We start from the raw sequence: 21573 nt of genomic DNA, 5'->3' as shown, positions 1-21573 counted from the left end.
TTTCTACTGAAAGTCAGATAGTTAAGAAATTGGTTTCTGTGCTCTGGAATCGTGGCCGTGCTGGAGAGCCGCTAGTGGGGGGCAACTGGTGGCCTCGGTAGGGCGTGAAGGGCGGACCGAAACGGCAGGCATAATTTTGAGCATTAATAATTTAGATAAATATTGAAAGATTTTCTATTTCTGATGCAAATTGTTCTCTTCTACATGTTTCAGATACTTAAAGGTGTTAATAAATACATCGCCACAGGCACACACAGTCACATTGCCCAGTGCTGGTATGTTTCTACAGAATGATACTTAAGCTTGTTTTGAAATTGCCTTGTGGTAAGGTTTTAATGCAAAATATACTTCTCATCTTACTCTAGAAATGAGTGAACAGGAAGTGATTTACTCAACCCTGAGATTTCTTCAGTCTCCTTCAGAGTCACAGAATAGGCCGAAGGCTGATAGTGTTCAAAGGTCTAAGAACACTGATAATAAAGGTATATACTTTATTTATTTATTTATTTTGCAATGGAATCACAATAATATACTTCACATTTATGCAAAAATTTTAAACAATATATTAGCAATATAAGTCACATGACTTTTTTTTTTTAGACTTACAAATTTTTGTGCTTGGGTTTCAGTTATACAATGATCAAGTACCCATCCCTCCAGCAGTGCCCATTTTCCACCACCACGGGTCCCAGTATCCCCCCCCCCCCTCCACCCCCATCCAACTCTGCCTCTGTGGCAGCGAAATGAGTCAGAAAGAGCAGGATAGACACAGAAAGATTGCATTCATCTGAGGAACATAAAGTAACAAAACGGGAGACTAACACCCAGGAGTGGCCGAGATTAGTACCAGGAATTTTGCTCCATGACTTGGAGGCCAGCCACACATACTAGGGGAAAAGGAAGCTCAGATAGAGAAGGGAGCACCAAATAAAGGTTGTTGGGAGGATCCTCCCAGGATGGGAGAAGCATGCTGAAAGTAGACTATAGACCAAACATGATTGCCACTCAATGCCTCTCTTGCAAACCACAGAACACACAAGGAGAGAGAGAAAAGGTATATACTTTAAGTATCTAGATTTGCCTGTCTCATGTGGATGGTCAGTTTTGACATTTGGAAAAATAAGTTCTATTTGTACTTTAGTTTCTCAGTTATTAATATGAAACTACAATGGAGTAGAATAATAGAACAAGCCTTAAGTTTGTGAGAATGGGGAAGTTAATAAATTATATATGTATGCATGTATGCATGTATTGTATACACACACACACACACACACACACACACACATATATATATATATATATTTGTTTTGTTTTATTTTGTCTTTAGGGCCATACCCGGCTCTGTGCTCAGACATTGTTCCTGACTGAGCTCAGGGAATATGTGTGGTACCAAGGTTAGAGACCGGATCAGCTATATATATGCAAGGCACCCTCGCTGACCCATAATGATTTCTTTTAAATTTGAAAAGATAATAGTTTCCTTTTACATTTCACCAAGAGGGATTTGTGAGACTATTACGTAAAGGACTGAGTCAAGTCTCAAAGTTTTGTATTTATTAAAGAATGTCTTCAGAAATGAGAAACTGTGTTAAGAACAGCATTCTTAGGGGCAGAGAGAGCGCTCAAGGGGCTGAACACATGTTTTGCATGTAGGAGGCCCATGTTTGATCTTTGGCACCGAATGCTTCCTTGAGCCAAAACAAAAACACATTTTTTTTTAAATTCAGAAAAAAGATTGAATTTTTATAAACCTTTTTTAACTTTTTGGGTCTTAATTTTTTGTATAAATTATCTTTGAGGATTTTTTTTTTTGTTTGAACCAACTCAGGGTTTACTCCTTGTTCTGCTTCAGGGAGCCAGGGATTGAACCCAAGTTGGCCGAGTGGTCTGTGTGCAAGGAAAATGCCTTATTGGCTGTACTATTGCTCTGGTATACAAGTCTTAAATTTTTATAAGCTTTAATTGGCAATGAAGTTATAAAAATGTTTAAATTAATAGAGGCATTCTACTTTTTCTGTTTCTTTACCTTTAAATATTGCCACAAACTTTAACTCAAGAGAAAGTTTTGCTATTTTAATTTAGTTATAATTAGAGATACAGATGCCCTCAAAAGGCACAGTATTTACTATAGCATTGTTTGGAGAGAAAGAGAATGGACAGAAAAAAGTTGATTTCTGGAAACAGCTCTAAGGTAAGACCATGAGCAATTTTGGTTTGTTTTGGTTTTTGGTTTGCAATGTTTAAGGCTCTGTACTCAGGAATCTCTCCTGGCAAGGGATGCTGAGGGTGGAATCCAGCTTGGCCGAGTGTAGGACAAGTGCCTTAGCCACTGTACTGTTTTTCTGGCCCCAACCATGAGCACTTTTGCAGCGTTTGAATGTTTGTCAATTTCTTGTGAAACACGATCACGATCACGACCATCCTGTTATTCGTCGATTGCTTCGAACAGGCCCCAGTAACGTATCCTTCATCCTAGCTCTGAGATTTTTTTAAAAAGTGCCATATTCAAGACTCTTTCAGAGTTAGAAGAATGAGACCCATCATTGTTACTGGTATTTGGCATATTGGGTACGCCATGGGGAGTTTGCCAGACTCTGCCGTGTGGGCAGGTTACATTCAGTAGCCTGCCAGTTTGTCTAAAGTAGGAATGAGATAATAAGATGTCCAGGAGCTGGGTTTTATAGTCTCTGAGTCTTGGCCGTTGATGGGATTACATGGCGCCAGGGGGCCAATTGTGGGTATGACCCCCCGCCTACTGGAATTCAGAGGATCTGGGTGGAGGATGCTCAGCCCCTATCCGAGTAGGCTGGAGATCTCAGTCCCGGGACCTGCATGCCTTTGTTCCTCTACCGGTACCTTCATGTGTGCGGAGAGTGGTCTCAGCATGGTAGTGGCTGGTATTCTTGTGAATACCGACTGCTTTTTCCTTCTTTTTTATTATTAGTTGTGGTCACAGATAAGGGTGCACACTTCTGTAAGGATTGTCCTAAATGCCTATTTTACTTATTGCTTCTGTGTTTTTTTTTTTGTTTTTTTTTTGTTTTTTTTTTTTGTTTTTTTTTTGGGTCACACCCGGTGATGCACAGGGGCTACTCCTGGCTCTGCATTCAGGAGTTACTCCTGGCAGTGCTCAGGGGACCATGTGGGATGCTGGGAATCAAACCCGGGTCGGCCACATGCAAGGCAAACGTCCTACCCGCTGTGCTATCTCTCCAGCCCTACCTTCTGTGTTTTTGAAAGAGATAAACTTTTAAAATCCTGGCCACACTGTTTTTGTGTGTAGGATTTGTCAGCTAAAACTGTAGTTACAGGATCAGAGAGCTAGCTGAATGCTCTGTTTGCAGGAGACCTGGGCTGGATCCTTGGCACTACATATTGTCCCTTGGTCATTGTCAGGAGCGACTGAACTGGGAATAGTCCCTGAGTACTGTGGGATGTGGCCCCCAAGGCCAAACCAAAATCACTCGACAATGGCTAGATCACAAATTTGAATCAATTTGGGTGATATAGTTTAGGGTTAATTTTAGAAGAGCTTGGTCCTTTGACTTGAATAGTATTGCAGGGAGCCAGAGTACAGTGGGTGGGATTCTTGCCTTCCATGTGAACAACCCCGGTTCTAGCCCCAGCACCCCATATAGTCTCCTGAGTCTAGCAGGAGTGATTCCTGAGCATAGAACCAGGAGTAACTCCTGAAGCACTGCTAGATGTGGTCCCCAAACCACACACACACACACACACACACACACACACACACACACTTGAGGCTAAAGGGTGAGTAACATGTATCACATTCCTTTTGATACAGGACTTAGTAATATTCTGCCTTATAAATTAGAGTTACTGTGAATATTAGATTAACCTTGTTTGAAATACAGCTATTCAAATGAAATTATGACCTCAAACATGCACACACACACACACACACACACACACACACACACACACATATACACATGCATCCCAAATGGTGTCCCAGAGTAAAACTAGGCTCTTTTAGACTCTCTTATTTTCTTCTTTCTTTATTTAAAGGGTTTTCTTTGCCCTGGCACCTCCTTGCAGCGTCTCTCGGGATCCTCTGTTTGCTTCTGTTGGTGACAGTCATAGTCTTGGGGCTAAAGGGTGAGTAACATGCAACACATTCCTTATGATACACGACTTAGGAATATTCTACCTTATAGATTAAAGCCATTGTGAATCATAGGTGAACCTTCTTTGAAATACAGCTGTTCAAGTGAAATTATGACCGGTGCTTCATTTTTTTCATAAGTACAGAATGAGAAATGATTTAGTAGATACAAGTGATTCTATACATAAATGTTAGGTGACCTTACATTCAGCCTTTACTTTTCATTTTTATTTATTTTTGATTTGTGGTCACACCTTGCAGTGCACAGGGCTTACTCCTGGCTTTGTGCTCAAGGATCACTTCTGGTGATGCTCCAGGGACCATACTGGGTGCCAGGGATCTAACGAGGGCTGCTCATGTGTCAGGCAAACTCCCTACCCATGTTACTGTCGCTCTGGCCCAAATTCAGCCTTTATTTCCTTTCCTTTCCTTTCCTTTCCTTTCCTTTCCTTTCCTTTCCTTTCCTTTCCTTTCCTTTCCTTTCCTTTCCTTTCCTTTCCTTCTTCCTTCCTTCCTTTCCTCCTTCCTTCCTTCCTTCCTTCCTTCCTTCCTTCCTTCCTTCCTTCCTCCCTTCCTTACTTCCTTCCTTCCTCCCTTCTCCTTCCTTCTTTCCTTCCTTCCTTCCTTCCTTCCTTCCTTCCTTCCTTCCTTCCTTCCTTCCTTCCTTCCTTCCTTCCTCCCTCCCTCCCTCCCTCCCTCCCTCCCTCCCTCCCTTCCTTCCTTCCTTCCTTCCTTCCTCCCACTCTTTCTTTCTTTTGAGAGGCTTACTCCGAGATGCTCAGGACTCACTCTTGGCTCTATAGTCAAGGCTCAGGGATCATTTCTGACAGATGCAGGGAACCATATTGGGTGCTGGGAATTGAACCCAAGTCAGCTGTGTGCAAGTAAAGGCCCTGCCTGCTGTACTATCCCTCTGGCCCCATTGGCCTTTAGATTTTATTTAAATTCCTTGAACATCTTTAGAGAATCACTAAATTAAAGTCACTTGTACAAAATAATATACTTGGATTTCCTTCTATTTTTTTTGTATCACTATTCCATCTGCTCTTATAACAATCGTGCTAGTTCTTCTTGTTCCTCAGTGCATATTTGAACTTCGAAAAATATGTTGTATAATTGACTTTTACTATGGTACCTATTTGTGCTACAACTGTTATAAATAACCACTAAATGGAATGATAAAATGCTACCATCATGGCTTTATTCTGATATCTATTTTGCCTGTCTTACACTCAAGTTGACAATAGTGAGACATTTGGTTTCCACTTCTCTGTTTACTGAAGTGTTACTTTCTAAATGTCAAATTGCTGATTAAAGTAATGATATGTGTTGGTAGTCTTGGTTATACTTTTACTTGTCTTGATCGTCAACATATAAGCTTAGGGTTTTGTTTTTTTTTTTTTTTTTGCTTTTTTTATGAATCGCCATGAGATAGACCCTTACAAAGCTGTTCATGATTAGATTTTAGTCAAACAGTGTTCCAACACCCATCCCTCCACCAGTGTACATTTCCCAGCACCAGTGTCCCCAGGTCCCCTCTCATCAGTACTTTTCTTCTCTATTTCTCCATCTTTCTCTCTTTGCTCTCTCTCTCCTTTTGGGCATTATAGTTTGCAGTATTGATACCGAAAGGTTATTCTTTCAGTTAAAGAATATCCATTTTCCTACTTTTAACACTCAGCTCTTGTCCAGCATGATCATTCTCAGCTATTATTGTCATACCAGTCTCTTCTCTATAATATCTACCCTCAGCCCCCCACACATTTGTGGTTAGTTTCAACCACTGACCAGTACTCCTAGCCCCTGTTTTCTCTGGCCATGGTTCTTAGTCTTCTACTATATATATATTGCTCGAGCCCTCCCGTTGATCGTCGATTTGCTCGAGCGGGCCCAGTAACGTCTCCATTGGAGACTTTGTTGTTACTGTGTCTGGCAAATATACATATATATACATATATATACATATATATATATAGTCGATATGCCAGACTATATATATATGTATATATGTATATATATGTATATTTGTATACCACAAATGAATGCAGTCATTCTATACCTGTCCCTCTCCTTTTTGACCCATTTCACTCAGCAAGATCCTCTCCACATCCATCCATTTATAGACAAATTTCATGACTTTATTTTTCCTAACAGCTGCATGGTATTCCATTGTGTAGATATGCCATAGTTTCTTTATCTACTCGTGTGTTCTTGGGCACTCAGGTTGTTTCCAGATTTTGGCTATGGGCTGGAGCGATAGCACAGCGGTAGGGCGTTTGCCTTGCACGCAGCCAACATGGCCGACCCGAGTTCGATTCCTCTGCCCCTCTCGGAGAGCCCGGCAAGCTACCCAGAGTATCTCGCCCGCACGGCAGGGCCTGGCAAGCTCCCCGTGACATATTCGATGTGCCAAACACAGTAACAACAAAGTCTCCAATGGAGACATTACTGGGCCCGCTCGAGCAAATGGTGGATAGTGTTGCAATAAACATTTTAAACTATTATACCCATACAATTGATTGTAGTTTTTCAGCATGTTCAAGAAAGACATCAACTGGAGGAAATTCTCCAAAGCCTTAGTATCAAGTGCGACATGATAAAAAATGACAGCTATGTGAAGGAGCAGCTTTTGACAAATAAGACTTTAGAATATGATCTTCTCAAAAATGAAACCCTGCAGCAGAAAAAAGAACTGAACTCAGGCAAATATAATTATATTCATGAAAAAAATATATGTCAGAGAAAGAATATTTCAATGACTTCACAAAATAAAGGTATGGAGAAAATCTTGAATGAATGAATGATTACATGATGTTTGATTATTTGTTCCTTCTGCAAAAGCTTTGAAGCCTCATAGACAGGATTATGAGATGTCCTAGCGGTCTATCTCTTCTAGACAACTCTGAGTATGTATGTGTCTCTTAAATGTAATGAGGATATTTGGGTTTGCTTGTTTCAAGCAGAGGTGAGAGTCCAGGAGCCATGATTTCCCGTTGGCAGTTCTTGCCTTACTTTACCTCCAGAAGGTGAAAGAATGTGCCAGGTCTCTTGAAAGTCTGGGCCATTTTGGTGCTGTGGGAAAATTAGAAACTTCCACTTTGTTCTGACACAAAATATGGAAACTCTGAGTAAAAATATATGGAGGCTAAAATGGAAACAAGCTTTCATTGGTTGCTGTATTCAAAGATAATTGCGTGTATTTCCATTTAGACTTTCAGATATTTGAGATCTGTGTGAACAATATATATTACCTCCAATGTTTGTGCAAGATTTGCCACAGTGTTGATGTTTCTCTGACTCCTTGAGGGGACACCATTAAAAATATCTAAGATGTAGTCTGGGGAGGTACTATAACGGGGTGGGGATGCTTGCCTTGCTCATGGCTGACCTGGGTTCAATCCCTAGTACTCCATATGGTCCCTTGAGCACCACTAGGAATGATCCTTGAGCTCAGAGCCTGGAGTGAACACTTTCAGGTGTGGCCCCAAAACAAAACAAAATCTAAGGTATAAGAATACTAAATCTCGTGCAGTAAACTATCTTGTCATGTATAAAAATGGAATCAATTGACCTGGATGATTAACAATTACTAAATATTGCCTTATTTAGTATTATTGTTGACTTATTTAGGCTTATTTACATATTAGTTTTTCCAGAAGGATTTTTCATGTGTAATATCAGTAAGGTAAGGAAGTAGATCTTTACTATCTTTATTACTAAGAATGAATAATATTTTAACAACTTGGTATTTATAAAAATATGTTAGGAAGAGAAACATTTCTGAAGAGCAGTATTCATTTGAGAGGTATTTTAGAATCATTTAAAATTTTTTATTTTATTATATTGAAAAATACCACCATTGAGATATTAATATAAAAAACTCTTTTGACATATGTATATATTCTTAATGTTATCCATAATTAGGGTAGTAGACATATTTACCAACTCCTAAAGTTTCTTCATTTCTTAGTTTTAACTTTTTTAGGTTGGGGCCATACCTGGCAGTGCTCAGAGTTTAATCTTGGCTCTGCACTAAGGGATTGCTCCTGGTGAGCTAGGGGACCATCTGGAATGTTGGGGATTGAATCTGGGTCAACTGCATGCAAGGCAAATGCCCTATTCACTGTACTGTTTGCCTGGTCCCCTTATTTTTTACTTTTTATTGAAATAATGTTGCATTGTAGCATATACTTCAGGTGACTGTCATTACAAATCAATACTTGTGTATACTACATTAAATTTCCCACTGAAAGTCCAAAATTCTGTACTTCATTCCTTTTCCTCCTCTTTCCTGATTTACCTATTATCCTCTCCTTCATTCCTTCTTGTAACAGCTAATCAGTTTTATAGTCTATAGAGTTTGTCTTGTCTAATGTAGTGAATCTGTTTGTTTCCTCTATATATCATGTATTAGTGAAATCATGCAGTGTTTGTCTTCCTTCTCTCTCTCTCTCTCTCTCTCTCTCTCTCTCTCTCTCTCTCTATCTCTATCTATCTTCCACTGCACGCACGCGCGTGTGTATGTTTGTGTGTGTGTGTGTGTGTGTGTGTGTGTGTGTGTGTGTGTGTTAAGAGCACCATGTGAGATCAATTCTTTGTGCAGGTTGCCCAGCACCAGACTCATTAATTTTGCACAAGTAAAATTGGACAATCACCACTAGCACCAACTCTTTGGCAGCTGCTGTTCTGCCTTCTGTTTCTCTAAGTTTCCTTACTAAAAACATTGTTTTCCTTAGAAATGGGATCATGTATTTTTAAATTCTCCTGTGACTAACATTTCCCTTAGCTTTGTAAGCTCAAAATTCACTGACTTTTGCATATGGCAAGATTTTTTTTCTTTGTAAGACTAGATAAATTTTTTTTTATTGAATCACTGTGGGAAAAGTTACAAAGCTTTCAGGTTTAAGTCTCGGTCATGTAATCATCAAACACATTTCCCTTCACCAGCAACCATTTTTCACCACCAAGAATCCCAACATACCCCCTCCCAACCCTCCCAATGCTTGTGAGGCAGATGAATTCTAGTTAACACTCTATCTACTTTGATTAGATTCATTGTTTCGACATAAGATGCACCATTATTATTTAGAGTTTACACCCCCAAATCAGACCTGCTGAAAAGGCATTGTGAAATAATTTGTTTTCTACAGCTGGTTACAAGAACCAAATGATGTCGCACGGCCGCGATAGCGGCCAAGCGATTTTGGATTTCTGGTATTTAACTTATTAAACCTGGAAATATTCGATCATCATCACGACCATCCTATTGTTCGTCGGTTGCCTTGAGCAGGCCCCAGTAATGTCTCCTTCATCCTAGCCCTGAGATTTTTTAAAAAGTGCCAAATTCAAGGCTCTTTCAGGGTTAGGAGAATGAGACCCATCATTGTTACTGGTATTTGGCATGTTGGGTACGCCACAGGGAGTTTGCCAGACTCTGCCGTGTGGGCAGGTTACATTCGGTAGCCTGCCAGTTTGTCCAAAGTAGGAATGAGATAATAAGATGTTGCAAGACCGCGAATGCGGCCGTGTGGTTTCGGGAGCTGGAAGTATTAAGACTAGATAATTTTTTTAATATGTATCTGGCACATTTTAAAAATCCAGTCATTTGTTGATGCACACTTGGGTTGTTTCTATATTTTCACTTTTATAAAATAGATACTACAGTCAGTATTAGCGTATAAATACTTTGGCATCCCAGAATCTTGATGGACTTCCTACTGTCATTATAGATAACTATTATTATTTTATTTTGTTTTGGAGGATAATAAATGTATTACTTTGTTTCATACAATATAAGATGATAAGAATGGTTTATTTTATATATTTTAGACAAACCCAGAAATGAATTCTGGTCTTGTTGTGGTGAGAAGTGCTATTATTTCAGCAAAGAACGTGAAAAGTGGAGAAGATGTGAAGAGATTTGTAGAAAATATAATTCATTTCCTTTGAAGATAGCTGGTGAAGACGAACTGGTATCACTTGCTTTTACTTTCACTTTATCCCCTTCTATCCTGTGTTCTCTCCCTTGGACCTGAGATATTGGGAATGGGAGCAGGGGGTAGTAGAGAGACAGATCATCAGTGATCCTTTATATGATGGCTGTTGAGCAATCAAAATTTGTATAGTTCTGAGTCTCCCAAAGTCTCCCTGGTCTGCGTATAGGCACACGATCTTACTACTTAATAAGCATAAAAAAATACATAATCTATCATGATAATGGTAAAGGTAAAGGTAAAGGCCCTCCCGTTGATCATCGATTTGCTCGAGCGGGCCCAGTTACGTCTCCACTGGAGACTTTTGTTGTTACTGTGTTTGGCATATCGAATACGTCACGGGGAGCTTGCCAGGCTCTCCGAGAGGGGCGGAGGAATCGAACTCGGGTCAGCCATGTTGGTCGCTTGTAAGGCGAACACCGTACCGCTATGCTATCGCTCCAGCCCATCATGATAATGATTATTTCCAAAATGGAAACCTTGGAGATACAGTTTGGGTCTTGCAGTCATGCATCTAAGGAGGAGAAGCAGTCACAGGAAAATTTCCCTTTCTTTTGATGAAGCAATTAATTAAGTTTCTGGTAAATTGCAGCCCAGAACTGGCATTTCTAGTTCTTACCTATCCGGTAAGGAGGCAAATAAAATTCCAGTGTCTACATATCTAGGAGTCACTGTGAGGAATTCAGGATTTACTTGTCTGGAATCAAGTCCAACTCTGCCACAAAGTGGCTGAGTGCTCGTGGGTAAATTACTGACCTTTCAGGGTCTGTTTTTGTCATCTGCTAAATGGTTATTGTAACTATGACCACACAAGTGATGTACTTTACATATTAGCTTTATAATGATTTTTATTGCCTCTGAAGATGTTATTCATTTTCATCAATATTATAAATAAAATATAAACATTCTATTTTATTTTTCAAAATATATGTATTTAAAAAGTTCTGAATAGTCACAACAATATGGAAAAATCACCTCCTTTTTGGCTTTTGGGGGTCACATCCAGCAATACTGAGGGATTAATCCTGGTTCTGCACTCAGGAATCACTTCTGGCATTGATCAGGGGACCATATGGGATGCTGGGGATCAAACCCCAGTCAGCCACATGCAAGACAAATGCCCTCCCTGCTGTACTATCTCTCTGGGGCCCCAAATTACCTTTAAAGTTTTTCTTTTTCTTTTCAATTGTTTTTTGGTTTTGCGGTCACACCAAGTGATCCTCAGGGAAAATATAATTCATCCACGCAGATCCTCCAAATTCCAGTAGGCAGGGGTCATACCCACCAACTGGCCCCCTGGTGCCGTGTAATCCCATCAACGGCCAAGACTCAGAGACTATAAAACCCAGCTCCCGGAAGAGAATAGTGCAGTCTCCTGGCTCGATACTCAGGAACTACTCTTGGTGGTACTCATGGGGGCTCTATGGGATGCAAGCATTCTATGTAACTATTATAACTTTTAAATCACAGCATTAACTAATTTTATCTTTATTCCTTTAAACTACTGAACTTTTAAGACTGGTCTCAATGCACAGTTCCCATAAACACCTGCTATTCTAAAAAATTTGTTTCAAAAGATTTTCTGAGGGGGGAGAGTGTGGGATGGGGGTATACTGGGTTTTTTGGTGGTGGAAAATGGGCACTGGTGAAGGTACGGATGTTTCATTGTATGACCGAGACTTAAACCCGAAAGCTTTGTAAATGCTCTCACAGTCATTCAATAAATAAAATTATAAAAAAGGAAAAAAAAGTAAGGTGGAGTTCATGCCCAATTCAGTCAGCCTAATCAATGGCTGAATAAATAACAATAAGTAAAAGTAAAGTAAAGGCCCTCCCGTTGATCGTCGATTTGCTCGAGCGGGCCCAGTAACGTCTCCATTGGAGACTTTGTTGTTACTGTGTCTGGCATATCGAATACTCTCGGTAGCTTGCCAGGCTCTCCGAGAGGGGCGGAGGAATCGAACTCGGGTCGGCCATGTTGGCTGCGTGCAAGGCAGACGCCCTACCCGCTGGAGCGATAGCATAGCGGTACGGTGTTCGCCTTACAAGCGACCAACATGGCCGACCCGAGTTCGATTCCTCCGCCCCTCTCGGAGAGCCTGGCAAGCTCCCCGTGACGTATTCGATATGCCAAACACAGTAAATAACAATACTCCTACATAAAATATTTTTTCTCATAAAAATAAAACATCTATAATTGTGAGTAAAACCATAAATAAATGGACTTGGGAGAGTACGAGGTTAGGGTGCTTACTTGCATGAGGCTAACACAGGTTTAATCTCTCAACAACACATAAGGTTCCTGTAGTCCCACCAGGAGTGATCCCTGAGTGCAGAGCCGTGAGTCAAGTCCAGAGTGCCACTAGGTGTGGTCCCAAAAATAAACAATCAAAAATAAAACAAAAACAAAAACAACCCCCCCAAACCCCAACCCCCCATAAATCTTCCATAAATTAAATTTAAAATAATTGAAATTGAGTTTTTTAAATGAATTAACTTCAATCTGGTGTTGTCCGTCTCTCCCGCTTATCATTAGAGAATGTATTTTCTTGTGTACCTCACTTGCCAGAATCTTTAACATAGAGACAGAAATAGAACTTAGCAATACTACCAATACATGACTACAATCACAAATAATATGGAATGATCATATTTCTACATTTTTAAAATATTTTTCTGTGCTTGGTTTGGAATGCTTTCATAGTATCAATTTATTTTACCAATCTGTCTTTAGGTATTTGGGCTTTAAAATCATTCTGTTTTAGATCATCTATGAGACTGTAGCAATTTTTAATGCACAAAATGTAAGAGGAAATTGCTTTAGGATTAAAGATGCAGGAGTTTAGGGAGAGAGGATTTTGTAGAGGAGGGATAAAGGGTGGTGCAGAGAGCCGTAGAGACTGCTGGCCCCTTACCTCTCTTTCATTTATTATATAGTATTTCAGTCATACATTTTGTTTCTTTTACAGAGGTTTATTCAAGCCCAGGTATTTACAGAGTACTACTGGATTGGATTAACATATGATGATAGGAAAAATAAATGGAAGTGGTTTGACAACACTGATTATTCTGGAATGTAAGTCTCTGGACTTCAGTGAACCTCTTAACATTGGTATTGGTGGTGGAAGGATTGTAGCTAAAAAGAATTTTTTTTCGCAATTTGAATCATTTTCTATTTTTTTTAAATTGAATCACTGTGAAAACAGTTATAAAGCTTTCATGTTTGAGTTTTAGTCATGCAATGATTGAACACTTACCCTTCCACCAGTTCACACCTTCCATCACCAATGTCCCCAGTATACCCCCAACCATCTCCCACCGTCGCCCCAACCCTCCCCTGCCACTATGGCAGACAATTTCCCTCTTTCTCTCTACTTTTAGATATTATGGTTTGCAATATAGATACTGAGAGGCTATCACATTTGGTCCTTTATCTACTTTCAGCACATATCTCCCATCCTGAATGACCCTTCCAACCATCATTGACTTAATGATCCATTCTCTATTTCAGCTACCTTCTCCCTCAGCTCACGAAGCAGGCTTTCAACTATGGAACAATATTTCTGGCCCTTGTCTCTACTATCCTTGGGTGTCAGTTCATATTATGTTATTTTATATTCCACAAGTGAGAGCAGTCATAGCTTGAATAATTTTCAAGAAAAGTATTGGTAAGAGAAATCGCAATGAACCAAACATGATAATCTCTCAAGAAAAGTGCTTGCCATAGAGGCAGGCTTGTGTGTGTGTACGTGTGTTTGTGTGTGTGGGGGTTGGTGGTAGGAAGGATATTGGGGACATTTGTGTTAGGAAATGTACACTGGTGGAGGGATAGGTGTTGGACCATTGTATGACTGAAACCTGATCACAAACAGCTTTTTAACTGTGTATTTCATGGTGATTTAATTAAAATATTAAAAAAGAATAAGAGCAATGAATAAAAAAGTGTTTTATTCATATTTAGAAAGTACAATACTTTCTAATCTGAATAAAACATGATAATGATATTTATGTTTCTAATAGAAATCTAATCATGTTATTCATACTTAGGGAGCATGATACCTGTTATTCATATTACTATTAATGTTTGTTTTAATCCCTTCAATACATTTGATTGATTACAATAAAAATTATAATTTTAGTGAAAAGCAAAAAACGCGTAATAGTCAAGAAGGAAGTTAAGTATATAGTTATTAGTAATAAACTTATAATGTTAAGCACTTGTTCAGAAGTATGTGTCAAACAGTCATGAACAGAAGTGATAGGAAAATGATTGGGCTATTCTGACCTAGTTTTAGTGATTCCTTCTCCAAATGAGTATTCTGAATGTTTGAAAAGTCATTTGACACTTCTTTATAAAATCAGTATATATTATTTATAAATATAGATCTAAGTGTACACACAGGCATACTTTCATGATAGTCTTTATGTTTTGAAGGGAAGTTTTTTTCTTTTTTGTATATTTTTATTATGGTTTTTGGCCACACCCAGCAGAACGTAGGGCTTACTCTTGGCCCTGCACTCAGGGTTCAATCCTGGCAGGGCTCAGGGATCCAACACAGGTCAGCCACATGCAAGGCGATCACCTTGCCAGCAGTACTCTCTCTGTATAAAATACAGCCCCAAAGTATTATATTTTTATAGATTCATGGATCCACATTTAATCTTTTTTTTGGGGGGGGGTTACACCTGGCAATGCACAGGGGCTATTCCTGGCTCTGCACTCAGGAACCACCCCTGGCGATGCTCAGGGGACCATATGGGATGCTGGGAATCAAACCCGGGTTGGCCATGTTCAGGGCAAATGCCCTAACTGCTGTGCTATTGGTCCAGCCCCTGCACATTTAATCTTAATCTGCTGTTACACTGTTTAATGACTACAAAAATGTAAGTGTTGTATTTTTATTTCTAGGAATTCTATTTTACACTTTTAAATGTTCTTGATAGTTCTGTTTTCAAGATGTCTTTTATTTTTTGAAATATCTTAAAATATATTTTATATATGATAATTTTCTAATCTTTGAATATTTGTGGGCTTAAGTGTGATTTCTGATGAGTTTTGTTCATGAAGTCATTTTATTTGTAGCATTGTGTAAACTCTTTTTCTTTTTCTCTCTGAGCTGTTGTGGAAATTATTCAAGGACTGAGATTCAGGTGCTTCCTTTAGGAAAGAATTTACTTTAGTTGGATGCCACAGGGCACTGTGAATAGGACCATATTTATTGAAAGTTTGTGTCTGCAGGCAGTGAAGTTCTGGTCACCTAAGCTACATAAGATGTCATGCAGGAAATTACCCTGACATGTCTCGTGCACCCCTACACAAACTAGCTCAGAGGTCATGAAAAGAAAGAAAATTAAGATGATCAAATTGAATGGTTATAAGATAAAATTAAAATATGTAGCATGATGCCAGGGGAAATTAATGGGATAACTTATCCCTCTTGGATGGGACAGAATATGTTGTCATAATTTCGTACGGGGCAAGTTGTAAAGGGAGCACCTGCGTCCTGGGTTATTTGGTTACATCTGCCTCATAACCCGTCATCTCTGATGATGGTGTGGTTCTTAGTATCCACCGAGTAAGGGGCCCAACAGACAGATAGTTCCAGTGCCCAGTACACCCATTTTCTCTGTTGGGAAATGTGGAGTAGGTAAACTTCACTTTTCCAATTAAACTGACAAACAGCTATGGCTCTTATTTGTGATTCTTCTGTTGAATGATTATCACCACTGCGTAGACCTCAAGGATATTTAGTATCTCCCTCCATCAATCACCTCTCATATATGATGCTTAGTATTTGCTTGGTTCTTTCTTCCTTTCCTATCCAGCACACACATGCTCTGCTTAGTGTACTTTCATCCAACACAAGTCATTGTCATGTCATTGTCATTGGTTACTAATTGATGGATCCATATTTAACACATTTTAGCTCCCTGACAGCAGCCAGTGACTCACAAACTGCTTAATTTCATTTTTTTAACCCCTTTTCCTGTAGCAGATTTGAATATTCTTAAACAACACAGAAAATGCAAGATTAAGCAAAGGATGCCTTTGTGTTTTTGAATTCTTAGTAGAGGCTGTTCTTTCTTTCTTTCTTTCTTTCTTTCTTTCTTTCTTTCTTTCTTTCTTTCTTTCTTTCTTTCTTTCTTTCTTCCCTCCCTCCCTCCCTCCCTCCCTCCCTCCCTCCCTCCCTTCTTTCTTTCTTTCTTTCTTTCTTTCTTTCTTTCTTTCTTTCTTTCTTTCTTTCTGCTTAGATCCAAGGTTCAAGACTTCAAGGGGTGGTTTATGCTTATGATCTATGTGGACTCTCCATTTTGGGTGGAATTTACTGTTTAATCCTGTTGCACCCATCTAGGAAAAAACTAACTTTACTGCTTTAATTTCCCTTTATTTATTTCCCCATCTTTACTTAATCTTTGGCCTAAACATATATATCAACTTCTTTATAGTCATAAGCTTATAAGAATATTTAAATTTTATTTTATTTATTTTTTCTTTTTGGGGTCACACCTGGCAATGCACAGGGGTTACTTCTGGCTCTGCAGTCAGAAATTACTCCTGGCGGTGCTCAGCGGATCATCTAGCATGCTGGGAATTGAAACCCGGGTTGGCCATGTGCAAGGCAAACGCCCTACCCACTGTGCTATTGCTCCAGCACCTAAATTTTCTTTTTTTAATTTAGCACTTTAAGTTGTTTTCAATGGGAAGATTGGGTCAAAACTACTACTTTGCTGAAATAGAGCTATTCTATTAGAAAAATTTCAACAGAAACCATGTCTTAGTAACTTATTAGCTACAGGGTACAGCAGGTAAAAAAAAGTAATTAAAAAAATTAATCCAGTCCTACTTTTCTTTTCTCAAGAATATGCACAACAGCCTGGTGTCTTTCTCAGACATTCAGTTCTCCTTTTTCAATATCTCTTTTATTATACAGAATAATATTAGAAGTTTTTCTATATTATGAACTTGCAACAATGTTGCAAAGTAATTTTGCTTTCTGGCCCAAAACTCTCAGTGTGAAATGATATGGAAGATCATTGGTGTGGTTAAGAAGCCCTGATTCTGTTTCAAGAGATGAGTGAAAGAAAAATATTTTGGGAATGAGGTTATGATTACTATTTCCATGTTCCAGAAGTTTAGGCAACATATTTAAAATGTTATCATGTATATTATTGCAAGACCCAGAATTAAACATTTGACCATGTTTGTCTTCTACAGTGATTCAGATGGCAAGACATCACTGCCTTCGGGAGGAAAATGTGCCTGTGTAACTGCAACAAGACTAGAAACTATGGACTGCTTTAGTTCCTACAATTGTGTCTGTGAGAAGAGAATTACGTTTCATCCGCATTGGTAGTTAAGGACAGGTGAAAATGGAATTTCATCTTTGTTCGTTTTCTGTAATAATTTTTAGTCACTTGCAAATAAATGTTTTTCACTGCAGGACCTTGTCCATTGTGGAAACAGTGAAGAGTCCCAAGAGGAAGAAAATGTTTTCTAGATCAGAATTTAAGAAGAACAAATGTTTTCTATGATCTTGGGAGTAATAAGAGATTTTCACTTTGCAGAGCAGTTCATCCCACTTTTGAATGAACAGGAAGAATTATTCTTTTCTTTTCTTTTTGGGTCACACCCAGTGTTGCTCAGGGGTTACTTCTGGCTCTGCACTCAGGAATTACTCCAGGCGGTGCTCGGGGGACCATATGGGATGCTGGGAATTGAACCTGGGTCAGCCATGTGCAAGGCAAATGCCCTACCCACTGTGCTATCACTGCATCCCCAGAAGAATGATTCTTTATCTTTCCTGGAACCATCCACAGAAATACTGAGAATTCTGATCAAATACCTGGATCTTTTCCTGGTTAATAGGAGAAATCATTTCAATTCAATTAGTAAAATTAAGAACTAAACAGAGTTATCCGTTCTTCCCATCTGAAGCTGACATCTTTAAAACAAAATGTTTTCAGTGCTGGAAAGATGTTGCAGGGATTAAGGTGCTTGCCTTGCATATAGGTAATCTCAGTCCCATTCTCCCTGGTTCACGATCCCTGAGTACAGAGCTGGAAATAGTCCCTGAGCACTGCCGGGTGAAAATCTGTTTTGCTATAATAACAAATTTGCTGAATAGTTGAAACACAATAATAGGGAAACTCTCTTGTATAACCTGTTCCCAAAACTACCATATATTTGTGTTTTGTTCTATTTGTGCTTTATCATATCCCTCTTCCTTTGGTGATACCTTCCAATAATTTGGACCATTATGTTCAGTTTTTTTTTCTAATTGTAACAAGACTTTGTCTTGCATAGCCATAGCACAATGATAGAAATTAAAAGAACTAGGACCAAATTGGTACAGTAATCTCATTTTTAGTCCATAGTCAAATGTTATCAACTGTATCAATCATGTCATTTATAGGTATTTTCCCACCATGTTCAGGAGCATGTGGTTAGGTGAGGTCTCTTTAATGTCCATTAATGTTGGACTACAATTCAGGTGTTTTATTTATTTTTTTTGTTGTTTGTTTATTTTGTTTTATTCTGGGGTCACACCTGGCTATGCTCAGGGATTACACTTGGCTCTGAGCTCAGGAACACTCATGGTGAGCTCAGGGGACCATATGGGATGCCAGGGAACCTAGATCTGCTGCATGCAAGACAAGCGCCCTACCCACTGTACTATTTTTTCAACCCCTCATTTAGGTTTTTTTTCTTGAGAGAGAGAAAGAGAGAGAGAATAAACAGAGAGAGACAGACAGAGACAGAGAGACAGAGAGAGGGAGAGGGAGAGGGAAAAGGGGAGGAAGAGAGAGAGGGAAAGGGAAAGGGAGAGGGAGAGGGAGAGGGAGAGAGGGAGATGAAGAGGAAGAGAGGGAGAAGGAAAGAGAGAGGGGTGGAGTAAAGGTTCACACTGTGAACCGCAGTTCAATCACCACATCCACATATGGTCTCCTGACCACCATCAGGAGTGATCCCTCAGCTAAGAGCCAGGAGTAAGCTCTGAGTATATCCAGGGCCTATAGCCTCAAATCTTTATATCTTCCAAACCCAAACAACAAAAAGAAAAAAGCCCAACCTTATAGAGTTATACTTTGGATGCAAAAAAATGTATCCCACTTAATTCTTAAGGTTGTAAGCGTTTTTCACAAACGTAGTCACCTATTAAAAGCACCATCATATCGAAATCTAGGACGTCCCCAGCAGTCCCTGACGTTTCTTTCTGCTCCTCTCACTAACCTGGCTCCAGACAACTGTGATGCTTTCTGCCACCATAGCTTTGTGTAGTAGAGGATTTCTTCTATTACTTATATGCTGCTTTTGATCAGTATGATTGTGAAAGTCACCTGTGTTTTTTTTCATGTATTCATTGTTATTTCCGCCCTCTTCTTTTCTTTCAGGGCTTATTCCTGGTTCTGTGCTCGGGGATGAGTCCTGGTGGGTCGTGGAGAACCATATGGGAAGCCGTGGATCGAACCTGATTGGCCTCGTTCGAGGCAAGAGCCCTACAGTGCTCTTCCTCTGAGCTCATCTTTCCTGTTGTAACATATTCGTATCCTGTGGGACTGATACATCCCAATTCATTCATTCATCTATGGCTAGTTGGTATATCTCCAGTTTTTAATCGGCACAGTAGCACGGTCCTCCCGTTTTTCATCAATTTGCTTGGGCGGGCCCAGTTTTTAATCATTATGAATAAATCTGCTATGAGCCTTTCTATGCAAGTCTCCACATGTATTTTAGTTTCTTTTTATTAAACATTTACTTTTGAGTTGAGTTGCTGAGTCCTGTGACAGTGCATTTAAATTTTATAATTAGCTTCTAGGTTGACTTTCAGTGTGATTTTATCATCTTGCTTTCCAAGAAGCAAGCATGAGGAGTAACCAGTTGCTCCACACCATTCCAGTACTTAAATTTGCCAGTCTGTAAACTTGAGCCATTTTTGGTGTGTGTGTGTGTGTGTGTGTGTGTGTGTGAGTGTGTGTGTGTGTGTGTGTGTGTGTATGCGTGTGTGCATTACCTGACTAATTTTGAATTTACATTTTCCTAGAGACTAATGATTTTCATTTTTTAATATACCATTAGAGTATATTCCTTAATAAAATTTCTGTCCAATCTTTTGCCACCATCCCCCTCTCCTTTTAAAAATAATTTACCATGAATTACACTTGAATTATATGAATTAATGGCACCCACTGGAGCAGATCGATGCGCAACGAGATGACAAGTGACAAGTGACAAGGGACCATGATCATCATGAATTACAAAGTTACTCATGATTGGGTTTCAGGCATACAGTGTTCCAACACCAACCCTTCACCAGTTCCCCACTTCCATGTTAGAGAGAAGAACTCTGGACTTGAAGGATTTACTCCTCGTCCTCCATCTCGTGGGGACCCTTTGCTGCTGCCAGCTGGAGCGGGCAGGATCTTGCCTTCGCTGGGTGGGGCCTGAAGCAGATGCTCAAGGGGCTCCCCACAATTATCCAAGTTCCGCTTTTCCTTCTGCCCAGGCTTCTTCCTCTGAGGGTCTTGCCTTTGGGAGAAGGATGCATGGAAGCGGAAGACCCTTTGCACTTGCCGATGTAGTATTAGGGGGGTCTCTCCCAGTGCTTTGTAGGACCAGGGTCACTCTACAGGTTTGCCGCGATCAGGGTGGAATCCACAGGTATTTCCTTGTGGACTCCTCACACTAGACGGCGTCCTCTCCTCCTCTAAGGGATGGGAGGGAGGGTTCTAGTTTCACAAGTTCGCTCCATCATTACAAAGGGAGACTGTCTTTTCTCTGCTGCTCACCTGTTAGCGTTAGTGAGCCTCTCTTGAAAAATTTAAAAATTGACTGTGCCTATCATTATTTTATGGCATTGTAATAATTTTTAATATGTGATTTGTGGTTTAGAAATAAGTCTTAAATCCAAAGACAAATCTAAAGCCAAAGCTGCAGCTTCTCAGCCTGTTTTTTTCTGCATTCCCACAGAGAACATCATCATCATCATCGGTATTATTTTGACTTTTTGGTTCGCACTGGTGATGCTGGAGGTTACTCCTGGTTCTGAACTCAGGAATTACTCCTGGCAGGGGACCATATGGGATGCTGGGGACGGAACCCGGGTTGGCTACGTGCAAGGCAAACACCCTACCCACTGTACTTATTGCTTTGGCCCCCAAAATATAATATTTTAACATATATTTGAAAATGTTGATGCTTCACTTATTGTTGTAGGAGGAATAGTTCTTCAAGATGATAGTATTTTGTTATGATACTTTATGATTTTGTTCATCTCCCTTGAACAATTTCTTCGTCCATCACTTGCCCAGCAGGGGTCTGCAAGCTTATAGAAGATGACAAATATGAACTTACATATTCCCATATGAACTTTCTTTGGGAAGGTCCTTCCAAGAAAATCTCATGATGGTGTAAGAAAATGTGTGCAAAGAGATATTATTGATGATTTAGGT

The 21573-nt window shown here is 39.6% G+C and overlaps 1 protein-coding gene across 1 annotated transcript; it reads left to right on the top strand.

Moving 5' to 3' along the window:
• Window positions 1-367: 367 nt before the first annotated feature.
• On the top strand, window positions 368-19735 carry LOC130027352 (killer cell lectin-like receptor 2). The gene is made up of 7 exons (XM_056118051.1): window positions 368-482; window positions 4033-4122; window positions 6655-6903; window positions 9959-10101; window positions 13092-13198; window positions 17339-17487; window positions 19516-19735. The coding sequence occupies exons 1-6, from the start codon at window positions 368-370 to the stop codon at window positions 17475-17477; spliced, it is 843 nt and encodes a 280-aa protein (XP_055974026.1). The 3' UTR covers window positions 17478-17487; window positions 19516-19735.
• The last annotated feature ends 1838 nt before the right edge of the window (window positions 19736-21573 follow it).

The sequence above is a fragment of the Sorex fumeus genome, unplaced genomic scaffold (genome assembly GCF_029834395.1).
Source record: "Sorex fumeus unplaced genomic scaffold, SorFum_2.1 ptg000003l, whole genome shotgun sequence".
Classification (NCBI taxonomy): Eukaryota; Metazoa; Chordata; class Mammalia; order Eulipotyphla; family Soricidae; genus Sorex; species Sorex fumeus.
This window is presented reverse-complemented; position numbering and strand designations above follow the sequence as displayed.

Coding starts and splice junctions, on each gene's coding strand:
- LOC130027352 (XM_056118051.1), top strand. CDS start 368: ATGAGTGAACAGGAAGTGATTTACTCAACCCTGAGATTTCTTCAGTCT. Junction 4,123..6,654: donor CATAGTCTTGGGGCTAAAGG/GTGAGTAACATG, acceptor AATTGATTGTAG/TTTTTCAGCATGTTCAAGAA. Junction 6,904..9,958: donor AATGACTTCACAAAATAAAG/GTATGGAGAAAA, acceptor TATATATTTTAG/ACAAACCCAGAAATGAATTC.